The 13182-nt window shown below is 47.7% G+C and overlaps 1 protein-coding gene across 1 annotated transcript in view; it reads right to left on the bottom strand.

The window, feature by feature from the left end:
* TAF3 (TATA-box binding protein associated factor 3) overlaps positions 1 to 6985 on the bottom strand; it is a 182406-nt gene extending 175421 nt beyond the window's left edge. The window contains exons 1-2 of the mRNA XM_030321998.2: positions 6616 to 6985; positions 1473 to 1715 (exon numbers count right to left, since the gene is read on the bottom strand). Of these exons, the coding sequence (XP_030177858.1) occupies positions 1473 to 1715; positions 6616 to 6781 (409 nt within the window). The 5' untranslated portion in view covers positions 6782 to 6985. The remainder of the gene's footprint in view (positions 1 to 1472; positions 1716 to 6615) is intronic.
* Between the last annotated feature and the right edge of the window lie 6197 nt (positions 6986 to 13182).

The raw sequence follows: 13182 nt of genomic DNA, 5'->3' as shown, positions 1-13182 counted from the left end.
AAGACCATGTGGTGGAGACGTGCTAAGCTGACAAGCAAAGTCAACTTCCCAAGCAACTCTTATCAGAAAACTATGACACCTCCCAGGGCGCCTGGCTGGCTCAGTCGGTTAAGTGTCCAATTCTTGATTTTGGCTCAGGTCACGATCTCATGGTTTGTGGGTTCGAGCCCGGGGAGGGGCTCTGTGGACAGAGCTGTCCGCTCTCTGAGGACAGCGAGGAGCCTGCTTGGGATTCTCTCTCTTCCCCTCTCTCTCTCCCCCTCCCCTGCTCGTGCTCTTGCTCTCCCTCTGGAAATAAACAAAAACTCTGAAAGAAAGAGACAGAAAGAGAGAGAGAGAGACAGAAAGAAAAGGAGAAAGAAAGAAAAGTATGATACCTCCCTATCCAAATTTTCACACGGCCGCAGCTAGCAGCAAGCACAGATACGCTGCTTCATTCTCGACACATTTAATTACGGCGCCCGCGCTCGTCGGTAGGGCCGCCGCACCCAAGATCCAGAGTATGTGATGATGACATACCAGCCCACGATAAATCTCTACAGTGGAGGGCCAGTTTTTGCCCAGTTCTTCAAATGAGGCAACACTGACACACAGATTGTCAAACAGTTTAAAGCTAGCCCTGAAACAAACGGGGAACACTCCAGAATGCCATTGACGTGGAATAGGAGATTATGAGAAGTGAACTGTAAGAAAGTGGAACCTTAGGGCATTGCTGGTGGCAGGTAAAATGGTATAAATGTAAAGGTAAAAAGGGAATGAACTGCAACTTTTCCATTTTTACAAGAAAAAGTATTGCGTATCGATCGACCTGCACGAGACCACGAACTACTTACGTATCTCTTCAGAACCTCAGTGAGCCTACACGATCAACATGTAAAACCACGCAGGGGAAAAGGGGCTCTGCGATGATCAACTAGTCTGCCTCATTAGCTGTTACACTTTTTAATCAAAAATTTCATACGGCCAAACAACACACACCTCTACTCATCGTTTAAAAATGGAGCTAACGCGCGTAACACTAGTGAATATTCACTCACTCACTGTTCCCAGTATCATCCAACTCACATTTACGAAAATGAGGCGAGGAAAAGAACCGCCCCAATTTTCCTTTATGTTGCAGAGGTTTTCTGACTTATTTAATACCCCGTTCCCATACAATGCATCTACTGAGAAGCTTCTCTCTGTGATCACATTCTGTTCTTCCCTACTTAAAATTTACGGAGGAAATAAACGCCTCATTAGACATAACCTTGCCCGTGCCATGGCTCTCCCTCATACCGCCAGTGCAAGTGTCTGTTGGCTTAAATGTCAGACCAATTTGTAAATAACCTTAAAATATTTTGATTACATTTCTAGAATTTATGTGCTGGCATAGCATTTTATGGAATTCAGTCAGGAAAACTAGGAACACTAAAAACCCATCAAGATAGTTAACAAATGTAGGAGTAAGAAACAAACAAGAAATCACAAACCTTCTTGTGAAGACACAATGGGTGGCATGTAATCAGGAATGTATTCTTTTCTTTCCTCTGCATCTTTACTTCCGGGTTGAGGAAATTGAAGTACATTGTTCTTACTGACAGGAAATGAAGGAATTTGATGTGGGAAAGTGACAGGTTCAATATTGTGAATATAGTCTTCTAGTTCATGAAGACTAACCCCCATAAGCTGGAAAGCTTCGCTGACATCATCCAAAATTGGGTCTGTTCGGCCATCTGGAACAAAGTCAAAAGCCATGCAAATTATTTCAAGAAAATTCCACGAGTATTGTTTTTTAAATATCAAGAAAAAGTATCACGTTCATATGTATCTCAGAGTCAAACACAGTACATATATTTAAGAGTTTTTGGAAAGAATTTAATAGATTTTAAAGAAAACCTCATACTGTTTACAGATTGGAAAGGTGATTCCTAAAGTCAGCTTGAAATCTGATCTGACCGCCAGATAATTCATTCTAACAGTCAGCTAGCACAGAATACATCATCGGAAGCAGTTGACGGGGGAACAGTGGCTGACAAAATGCAAATGCTCAGTAAATGTTACTATTACTATTTTTCCATCGAACAACTAGCACCCTGGGCCAAGTAGATGTCCACTACGCTTTCACCACTGTTCACTGATGCCTCTCTGGAACCCAGCACAGTGGCCGGCATATAGTTGGTGCACAGTAGGTATTTGTGGGATGAACTACCCTGGTTCCTCCCCTCCCATCCCGGGGGTCACTGTCTCCGGTTTCAGCGACCCGCAGTCCCAGCGGTCCGGAAGCAGATGCTCGTCCTCCTGACTTATCATCAGAAGGTCAGGAATAGGCCCACCCCTACTACAATACCTACGTCATTCGCCTCACTGCGCCGCGTCACGGACGGATTTTATCAGCTCACATCACAAGAAGGGTGAGCACAGTACATTCAGATACTTTGAGAGACAGAAAAAGATCACTCACATAACGTTTGGTGCAATATACTGTTATAACTGTTCTAATTATTATTGGTTATTGTTGTTATTATTTTAATGTGTCTAATTCATAAATTAAACTTCATCACAGATATGTAGGTACAGGAAAAAAAAAAAAAACCCAACATAGTATATACATAGGGTTCCGTACCATTCATGGTTTTAGGCATTCATGGTTTTAGGGGGTCTTGGGATGTATCCCCCGTGGAGGAGGGGAGACCACTGTTTGCCACTGAGTCAAGTTTTTAAATCCAACAGAATTTACAGAAAACACGTATATCATAAAGATGATTTATATATACAATTTAAATGTCATTAGAAGACAAGATATAAAGTTCAGGTGAGGTTCATTTTACAAAAGTGGTTTATTTATTTATTTATTTATTTTTACTGAAATCTATGATCACTTCAAACTCAGTATGTCTGAACTTAAATCATGCTGTAAAATGAAAGTAACCCAAAGTTCATAAAAATTTAGACACATGCTTGCTCGCGCCTACGAGAAAAGTTCTGGAAGGATATGCGTCCAACCATTAACAGTTGAAGGGGCTGAGCACCGGGGCACAGGGGGAAGCGGGAGACTTTCCCTTCTGACCTCAAACACTTCTGTAGTCTCTGAATTCCGCTACAGGTAGGGGTTAGTGACTCCCATGATGCAGAAAACAGAAGGGATAAATAAAATCAATATTCATTCTTCCTCTTGACGACATGGTTAAGATGAGCTAAGAGAATAGTCCTTCTATTCCTATGAAAAGCTTTCTTCTCCTCAGTCCAGAAAAAAATGAACATCTTGAATTTGTCCATATGCTTCGCCAATTTCAACCCAGGGCCTTTCGGTTCTCCCCCCTTCCCCCCCCCCCATTTTGGGCCACAGATTTCAGAACTTTTTTTGTATCTCTATTCCTACCATCGCCCTCTCATTCAGCTTCCAGTTCTCGTCACTGGAGTCTCTCTTGCACCTTGCACTCAGTGAGAGCGCCATCTTCTTAAAAGACCGCTCTTACCACACTGTTTCCGTCCTCGGAAGCATGCAGTGCTTCCCACCAACGTCTTCATTCCCTCACCGTCCCTCCCAAAGCGGATTTCACTCCGCTGTCCATTTTCCTGTAACACCTTCCTAGTGAACCGGCGACACCTGTCAGGCTGGCCACCTCCCTGGCCCCCCCATCACACTCCATCCGACCTGGATGTCCCAGGTTATGCGTTTCTCTGGCCTGGGGTCCGCTCCACTCCAAATCTCAGCCTTCCCGGAAGTAATCCTGCCCCAGCCCACGGCCCACGCCCACCTCTCCTTCACCTCAGTCCCTTTGCATTCACTGCCCGTACCAGGCCATTGGTGAGTGACAAGTGCTAGTCCCGAAGGGTCATTCTGAAATATTCAGCACCTACTTTCAGTGCACACGCACATACTTAATCCATAATACAACGCACGGAGAAACATCTGCCCTGCGTGCTTTCAGAAATCATTACCTTAGGGAAATTTTAAAATGCATTATTCGTTGAATTAATGGCAACTTCCGATACTTGCTGTAACTTGAGAGTCATTTTTTAAAAAGGAGCGAACGCCACCAGTTTGTTTTGTTCACAGTCTGCACCCCTGTCCCCACCTTGTGGGCAGGGGCTGTGCCTTAGGACATCCAGGTCTGCAACGCAGCGCTCAGTTCTTAGTGGTCCTCAGTCAGTGTTGTCAAAAAGACAAAGAGGAGTTAAAGGATTTAAAGAATACAAGACTCCACAGTGGTAACTGGAGGACAAAATTTGAGTTTAAAACTAGCACAGTGTAGGAGAAAGAACCTAACAAAAAGTCTGTAACTAATAAATATACCCGGGATCAGCATTGCTCATAAGCCACAAAACCATGATGGAGGATAATGAACCTGATAGTCACATTCTCACTAAAAGCAAGGAAACTGACTACACAAACCGGGTAATTAGAAAAGGGGTTGACATTAACACAGGACAACGATCACTTGGTGACCGTGGAATACCTGGTTACTTACAATGCCAGCGCATGTTCTGGTTCTGTGTAGAAGGCACGAAAGGCAGCTATGTGTTCAGGGGATATTTTCATTACCCCAAAATACAGAACATCTGCCCTTATTTAGGGAATTTGGTAGCCAAAACTTAAGCTGGACTCCGCGTGACCGCAACAGTAGTCTTGCGGACCACGGAGGAGGGAGGGAAAAGAAGCGAAAGCCAGGAGAGTATTGTGCTGGCGGTGTACTGTCAAGACATGGGTGAAAGAGAGTTATTACTTCGCGGTTCCAAATTTAGATGAGAGGGATCAGTGAAATCAGGCATTCCCAAAATACATTACTTTGGAACTCAAAAAGTCAGGTGACTAAATAGCTATTATGGTAGTAGGTTATCAGTTCATTCACTTATTTCCTGGGTGCCTAGTAAATTATGGCACCATACTAGGTTAGAGAACACAGATGCAATAAATTTGTCGCCTGGGGAGAGGAAAGGAAAGGGTGAGAGAGAGAGAGAGACACAGAGAGAGACATGGATGATTACAAAGCAAGATGTTAACACACCGGAGTATGCACAGAATTATGGGAGCAGATGACATGAGTTTCTTAAATTGTGAGTGAGTCTCAAAACACAAGTAGTACTACTGGGGGGCCAGAGGAGGGGGGTGAAGGACACTCTAGGAAGCCGCACGCGTCTATATAGGAACGGATAGCTTAAAACGGTTTTGGATGAGGCCGGTGGCTCAGCACGGTTGAGATTAGGATAGCAGCAGATAAGAAAAAGCTGGCTCACAGAGAAAACCACGTGCTGCTGAAGAGTTTTATTGGATTTTCAGCCTGTAACCGATGGAGTACCAATTAAAATATTTTTAAGCATGACACCCGTAGGGGCATCTGGGTGGCTCAGTCCAATCGGTTAAGCGGCCGACTTCGGCTCAAGTCATGATCTCGCGGTCCGTGAGTTCAAGCCCCGCGTCGGGCTCTGTGCTGATGGCTCAGAGCCTGGAGCCTGCTTTGGATTCTGCATCTCCCTCTCTCTGACCCTCCCCCGTTCATGCTCTGTCTCTCCCTGTCTCAAAAATAAATAAAACGTTAAAAAAAAAAATTAAAAAAAAAAAAAGAATGACACGTGCAAATGTGTGTTGGGGACGGCTTGTTGCGGTCGTACCGTGGAAGCTGGAATGGAATCTGGGGCCTAAAAAGCAAAGTGTGTCTGTGGGTCTCAATCCTCCAGTCTCAGAAGGAACCTCCTTGAGAAAGCACAACATCCCAGGGAACGCGTCACTCGGTTCTCCAGCTTACCACTTTGGGTAGTGACCTGAAATTGAAGTGACTGGGACTTGCCCCTACACACACACTTCACTTCACATCAGTGAGATGTGGTTTCTGTTAAATACTCCGAATTATTAAACGCCATCAGCTATAAATACTGCCAGACACTCACTTAAAAAAAAAATAAATAAACACTGCAGCCCAGACTATCTGGGGACCCTTGTAAATCGCCTGCGTTCCCTCTACCCCACTTGGATAACCACTGACATAAAAACATAAAGGAGGAAATCGATGAGTAACGGAGAAGTAAGTGAAAGTTAATCTAAGTGAAACTGACAAAGGTGGCCTTGGGAAAGCGAGCGCAGAGATGCTCTCTATGAAACGGGCAGATGCAGAAAGGAGAGGCAGTGTCCCCAACGGAGCAGAGCTGTCAACGAGTATGTGTTGTTATGAGCTGAAGAATGGCTAGCCTTGTAAGAAACGGCCGGTAGACGGAGCGCCTGTGACAACTAGTTGTAGTAGTTTGCGGGCAAGGGAGGAGAAGGACCAAAGTAAAGGAGGCTGCGAGGCATTCTGGAGGTGGTTCTACACGCAGCAAAAACGAGACGGTGAGGAAAAGACCGATGCTTGTTTCCGATCGGAGAGGAGGTGAGGGAGGGTGTGGAGCTGAGAGCGGGGACAGGGGTCCCGGGCTGGAGGCGGGAAGTTAGTGGATGAGGGAGAGGCACCACAGCGATGACTGGAGTTTCCAGGGGCAGCGGAACCCGAGGGGCGTCAGAGGCCGAGAAAACACCCGATCTCGGGGTAGGGGGACAAGGACGAACATCTCGGAGACGCTGAGATAGAGAAGGGAAGACCGGAGGTGTCACTCGTGACTGGCCAGAGGCAGCCCTCCCGCACCCAGCCCGGTACTCACACAGCTCAGAGTACCGATGGCAGCCCCGTCCCAACTGCTGCAGATAGCGCTGCAGCACGTCCGTGAGGAGGTGGCAGGCGCTGAGTTGCACCGAGTCCCAGCCCAGCGCCTGGCAGATCTGCGCCACCGAGACCCTCAACAACGACCTGGAGTAACTCTCGCACATCCCGCTCCGTGGACTCCACCGCAGCCCTTGCTGCCACTCTCTCCACCCCCACCGCCTAACCTTAGCAGAGCCCTCGATTCATCCTCTAGGGCCCCCGCGGCGGGGAAATCGTCCCCCCGACCCCTGGCGACCACCTCAAAGCGCCAGCAGCACGGAGCGCGCCAGCCTGAGAGCCGCCATTTTGGACTCGCTCCGCCTCCCGCTGGACGGTCGCCGGGGCGAGGCAGCACTAGTCGAATGCTGAGCGCGCCAATGAGGAAGCTCCGCCCTGTTGGAGCAGAGCGATGGTGTCGGGAGCGACTGTCGGGCCTGGGAGGATGCAGGAAACGGCTTGTGCTGAGCGCAGGTGGAGGAGGCGCCCGAGGAGGCAGGTGCTTGGGGCCTTCCCGGGTGGGCTCGCTTGGAGGGGAAGGAAGAGGGGACAGTCAGTGGTTTCGGGGCGAAAGAGGTACTCAGGATAGGAAATTGGAATCCGAGTGTTAGAGAGAAGTGGGAACCCGAGAGGTTGTGAGTGCAGCAGGGGCGGGATTTGGAGCGTGGGAACTGAAGTGCTCCCCCAAATGCAGATCTGATCCGATCTGATCTTGCCTATGCTGATGCTTACCACTGTACAGGCTAAATGAAGTCCCTGATGCTCAGAGATTAGAGTCAGGCGAGCGAGACTCTAGCGTCGGTGCAAAATTTAGGAGAGCACCAGAAAACTGAAGATCAGTCATATTTTAATATAGTATTTTTTAAAAAGCCAAACGACTGCCCCCCCCCCCCCCGAATTCCTGCATCACTCGCCTCATTCTCATCCCACCCCTGGGTCCAGTACAACTCAATTGCCTACACAGTCTGAACAAGTACCTTAAATCGATGAAGCAGAGATTGGGGGAGAGACTGGGGGAATTGTTGCCTACCCCAGACCCTTCTCTCAGCCCCAGCCAAGTGTTTGCCCTATCTCTTCAAACTGCCACAAATCGAGACTTTGTGATAAATATCTCGAGTTGTAAATGTTAGGTATACGTGTCTAAAGTTTTAATTTGCAAGCCAAACGAATCCCACAGCAAAGCCAGATTCAGCCTGTGGGTAGCCAATTGTAATGGCTGATCCAATGGCCTCTTAAATATGCCCTTTTGTGCTCCCCACCCACTTCAAGCTTCTGGAGTGTTCCTTCCTCCCTTCCCCTCATCTCCTCTGTATTTCTCTGTGAGTTTCTTTATTCTTATATCTGGCACAGTGGATTTAGTATTTGAGTTTATGCACCTTTCCCAGTAAATTGTGTTTCTGAGCGGTTCTACATTCTCCCTACAGGGAATACTCCAGAACTTTGAACATAACGGATACTCGATTTTTAAAGTCTTGAAAACACAGTCGAGCCAAAATGTGGTGCTTCAGCCAAATGACAGTTCTGCAGAGAACTGCTCGGTGGCAGGTGCCTATAATACCTTTTCACCGACACTTGCGTCTTCAAGATTATCAGGGACCTTTTGGATACTAACTCTATGGGACACTTTGAAGTCCCATAGTTGGCTTGACGGCCTTACTTGACCATTTTGTAGCCATTTGATAGTGTTGGACACTACTTTAATTTTTTTTTTTTAATTTTTTTTCAACGTTTATTTATTTTTGGGACAGAGAGAGACAGAGCATGAACGGGGGAGGGGCAGAGAGAGAGGGAGACACAGAATCGGAAACAGGCTCCAGGCTCCGAGCCATCAGCCCAGAGCCCGACGCGGGGCTCGAACTCCCGGACCGCGAGATCGTGACCTGGCTGAAGTCGGACGCTTAACCGACTGCGCCACCCAGGCGCCCCAACACTACTTTAATTTTGAAACTCTCTTCTACCTTGGATTTCACGACACCTTGCTCTCTTGCTGACCCTCCAGAAGTATTGAAATTCTGGATACTCCTCTACATCTCTATGTTAGACTCCTCTTCATTTGCCTCTGTGTGTGTGTGTGTGTGTGTGTGTGTGTGTTCAACTCCTTAATCTTTTATTTCAGAAAATTTCAAACTACAGAAAAGTCTAAGCACAGGTATATACTTCACCTAGAGTCATCAGTTGCTAATGTTTTGTTACATTCACTATATACGGGTACACACATACTTTTCTTTTTTCAGAACAGTTTGAAAATAAGTTGCAAACATCATCACACTCAATCCAGAAACACTTCAGCTTTTATCTCTGCAAGGCAAGGACATTCCCCTACATACCCATATGTCACAGGTTCAGTGCTTCAGGAAGTCATTTCTGAGTGGAGGTCAGCCGGCAGGTTTATTAAGGAGTGCTCCTGGGATCATCCCCTGTGCAAGGGGAGGGGATTGCAATCACGTTCAGGGCCAATCCCAGGGGAATTCTAACGCTGGGTTGGTGTTTCAGATCTGTCGTGAGTTGGCACAAGGGGGCTGGGTCTTCACGTTCCCATGTTGATAAGTTATTGTATGAGGGCTGCCCGGGAAAGGGTGTGTGGTCTTGGGCAAACGTGTTCTCTGCACCTGAGGCAATTCAGGGAAAGCTCAAGTCCTTCATTCCTGCGGGGATCTGAGCAGCACATAAGATTCAGTCCTGTCTTGTCCTATATGTTCGGGCTACCATAACAAAATACTACAGGGTGGGTAACTTACAAACAACGGAAATTGATTTCTCACAGTTCTAGAGGCTGCAAGTCTGAGCTCAGGGTGCAGGCACGATTCTCTTCTGGGTGGCGGACTTGTGGGATCCTTCCAAGGTGGCCGGGGCAGGGGAGCTCTGTGGATCTCGTTTATAATTGCACTAATCCCATTCCGGAGGGCTTCACCGTCATGACCTCATCACCTCCTAAACGCCCCACCTTCTGACACCATAATGAGCGTAACGATATCCAGTGTGTGAGTCTGGGGGCAGCACAAACATTCAGGCCATAGCCACTTTGTGCTGGGAGATCCACTTCTTGGTGTAAGTGTGAGGAAGTCCCCCAGGGTACCAGAAGGCCTCTTTTCCTAGGAAAAACGTAAAAGAGGAAGGACGGAAGGCAAGTCACAGCCCCTACTGCCACAGCAGTGCCCTGTGGTACTTACCGATGTCCTCCTCTACCGTCTGTTCTCCATTCTCATGCCTTCAGCTGACGCCACTCCTGGACTTGACTTTCCTAGCGGCATGACCCAGACCGTCATCTGCAAGAGGTCTGAGCCCCTTGTTTCCACGCTCTTTTCAGACAGTGCCTGCTTAACCTCTCCGTGGCCCATTGACACTGGGCAAGAGAGAGTACCAAGGGGCACCCGACCAGACCACTTGGGTGCCAAACATTCCTCCTTGCTGCCCACCGTGTGCCTGTAGCGTAGCCTCCTGATGACCAGGGTCAGTTACTCTTACCTGCACGACTTCTCTCTCTGCGTGCCGGCCCCTCTGTCGCTCAAGTGCCCGGCTGGCAACTGTAGCTAATATTTCGGTGGGACTCCTGCTGTGTCCCATGGTGAGGGCATGCCCCCTTTTACAAATTAGAACTATCAACCTGGAGCAGGGAGAGTTGCAGGGACAAGAAGTTTCCCAGGTGGGTCACTGAAAGAGTTTTATTTGTAGGGGCCCAACTCAAAATGATGCATGGAGTTAACAATGGAGATCACCGGCCCTGCATTCGTTCGGGGCCTTAAGGATGCCACTGATTTCTGCCTTCCCCTTCCCCCGGAGCTGCAGGGCCAATCTCAAAAGCTGGTTTCAGCCTTCCCGCTACCACAGTTGTGACGCCACAGGCCAAGGAACCGGTGTGGAGGTTGTGCCCACCTCCCTTGACGTCTAATCTAACTACACATTGAAGAATCAGGGAATTGACCGTTGATGGGGTCCATCCACCCCGGGACCCGATACTTCATTTATTATTGGGCCTCGTCTGCCCCCACTCTGACAGAGGCCCACAGTGACTCTGCATCTCCTGGTTTCGGCCTCGGCTCAGTCCCCGTGTTCAGCAGTCCTCAAAAGGTTTGAGTATTCCCTTTCTCCAGCAGACAGTTCCTTGCGTGAATGGCTGTCGGTTCCTTTGCGGGAGGAGTCGGGGAATCCTCATCCCCTCCATTTGGTGTTGGCAGGGCTTTGCCTCCCGCAGACTCCACAGTCTCAGGCTGAAAACAGCCTCCGTTCCAGACGTTGGCCAAGGAATCATGGCTGCTCCTCAGGGCAACTGCCCTCGGCCACCTGATTATCGCCCTCGGCCACCTGATTATCTATCCGTGAATTCCTTTGATGGTACAGATTGAGGACTAACCCCCCGGGGCTGCCCATCTGTTTCACCCACCGGTGTTCTGTGAACCATCTCTAAAGCTCACCAGGTGAACCTTCCTCCCCGACCCCTCGACTCGTTCACAATATGCATAAGCACAGCCCTGTTGTGTCCACATTGCTTGAATATCTGAACACCGATACATCATACCAGCTTGTTTCTACTTTATGCCACCCCAGTTCGCTGCTGGTAAGAGTTTTACAACCTGCACGTTCCCAAACTACCTACTTTGTGCCAGGGGCTTTTTGTGCTCCAGCTGCTATCAGTGCGGAGGTCTTCGTGGCCAGCCGGGTGGCCGATCCAGCTCCTAACTCCTGTCTTGGTATCCCCTCCCCCAACCCCTTCCAGTACAAACTGCCCCAAGTGGGACTTTCCAGGAAGCAGCCACCGAGGTGCAGATTGCTCTGTAGGAGTTGCTCTTGGGATCGCGACCTGGGAGGGGAAGAAGGTAGGGTTGGGGGAAGAGAGACATTGTCTGAGTTCAGGCAAGGCGGACTGGCTTTGTACTCCCACACTGAGCAGACACTGGGTGTGGGCCGCCCAGGAGGGAGGGGGCTGTGACCTTGGGCAGGGCAGTCTCTGGCTGAGGCAATTCCAAAGAGGGTTAAGTCGTTGAGGATGGTGTTCCGGAAGCTGGGGGAACACATCCCTTAGTCCTGCTGGGGGGTCTGGGGGGGGGAGGGGCATCGCACCTTGCATTACATCACGTTCCCATTGTCACACGCAAAGAAACTCCTAGTATTAGCCAGTATCGAGTGCATATTGAGACCTTCCCATGGTCCCCAAATGCCTTTCCTAGCTCTTTTTTAGTCCAGAAACTAATTAAGAATCACTTATTGCATTTTGTTGTCATCTCTAAAGTCTTTTTCAATAAGAGCAGTCCCCCACTTGTCTGTACGACTTTCATTTATTTATTTATTTATTATTTTTTTTTTTGGTCTTTTTGACAACATTTTTGCAAAGTCTAGGACTTTTTTTTTGGACGGTTATTTTATAGAATGTCTTGCAGTGTTTTGTTGTTTTCTCACCCGATTACATTCAAGGTAAACCTTTTTGGCAACAACATTCCTCCACAGGTGATCTGTACTTTCTGCCCCGGTAACAGCAAGGGTCATTTTGTGCCATCACGAGTGACAAAGTCTGGTCATTTGTAAAGGTAGTATCTACCAGTCTCTCCATTGTAAGACATCTTTTTTTTTTTTTTTTAAACTTTGAGATTAATAAGTAATCTATAAGGTGATACTTTGAGACTGTTTGAATAGCCTACTTCTCCACCTTTCACTGCTTTGTTATACAAAGCGGTGATTTCTCTGTAAGTTTCCCTCATTTTTTCTAGTACAGTATTAGGATGTGGTGAGAGACTGATTCGTATTCACTGAGTTAGAATCTCTTAACCATTATTATTCTTTGCTGCTTAAATTGTCCCATGTTTGGCCAGCAGAGGCCAGGTTCAGGCCACTTGCTGTGTCCTTTTAGCACGCCCCTGTCATTCATCGGGGATTTCCTTACTTTGTGGCACGAGTTTCCAGGCTCACCTGACGCTTTTCCCAGCCCTAGACTTGGAATCAGTCATCTCTCTAAGGGGCTCTGGCTCTTCTTAGTGATGAACAGTATTTAGAAGCCAAGATACGGGTTCTACCTGACCTTCATTACTACAGGGGATGTCATTGCTTCAGGAGCCCTTTAGTGGAGAAAACCAGAAAATATGAGTATTTCCAAAGTCTTAAGTCCTTGCTGATGCCTCTGATTCAAATCCCTAACTACATATTCCTTACCTCCTTCCCATCTCATGTGTCTCCCTCCTCCCCAAGTGAGACAGTGGTTACAATTGTATCAAATGTTTGCTTTCTCCTCTAATGCCTTTGCCTACTTTTTAAGTATTTGTCCTTTTTATATGATTCACCCCATTGATTTTCATGGTTATATAAAAGGGTGACTCCCCAATATAAGTTTATCCCAAATCTTTCACGAGTTTCAGACTAGTGTAACTAACCGCATCTAATCTCCATTTGGATCTCCCACATACAACTCAAATTTAATTAATGTTTGATAGATGCCCCCAACTCAACTCCTCCTTCCCTGTCGTTGGCCGTGCACTTCAGAAGGGCGGCTTCTACCCTCATCCCATTCACTGATAAATGCCCCACAGACGGCATAGTATCT

The sequence above is a fragment of the Lynx canadensis genome, chromosome B4 (assembly GCF_007474595.2).
Source record: "Lynx canadensis isolate LIC74 chromosome B4, mLynCan4.pri.v2, whole genome shotgun sequence".
NCBI lineage: Eukaryota > Metazoa > Chordata > Mammalia > Carnivora > Felidae > Lynx > Lynx canadensis.
Note: the sequence above shows the minus strand (reverse complement) of the source record. Positions and strands in the feature narration are given on the sequence as shown.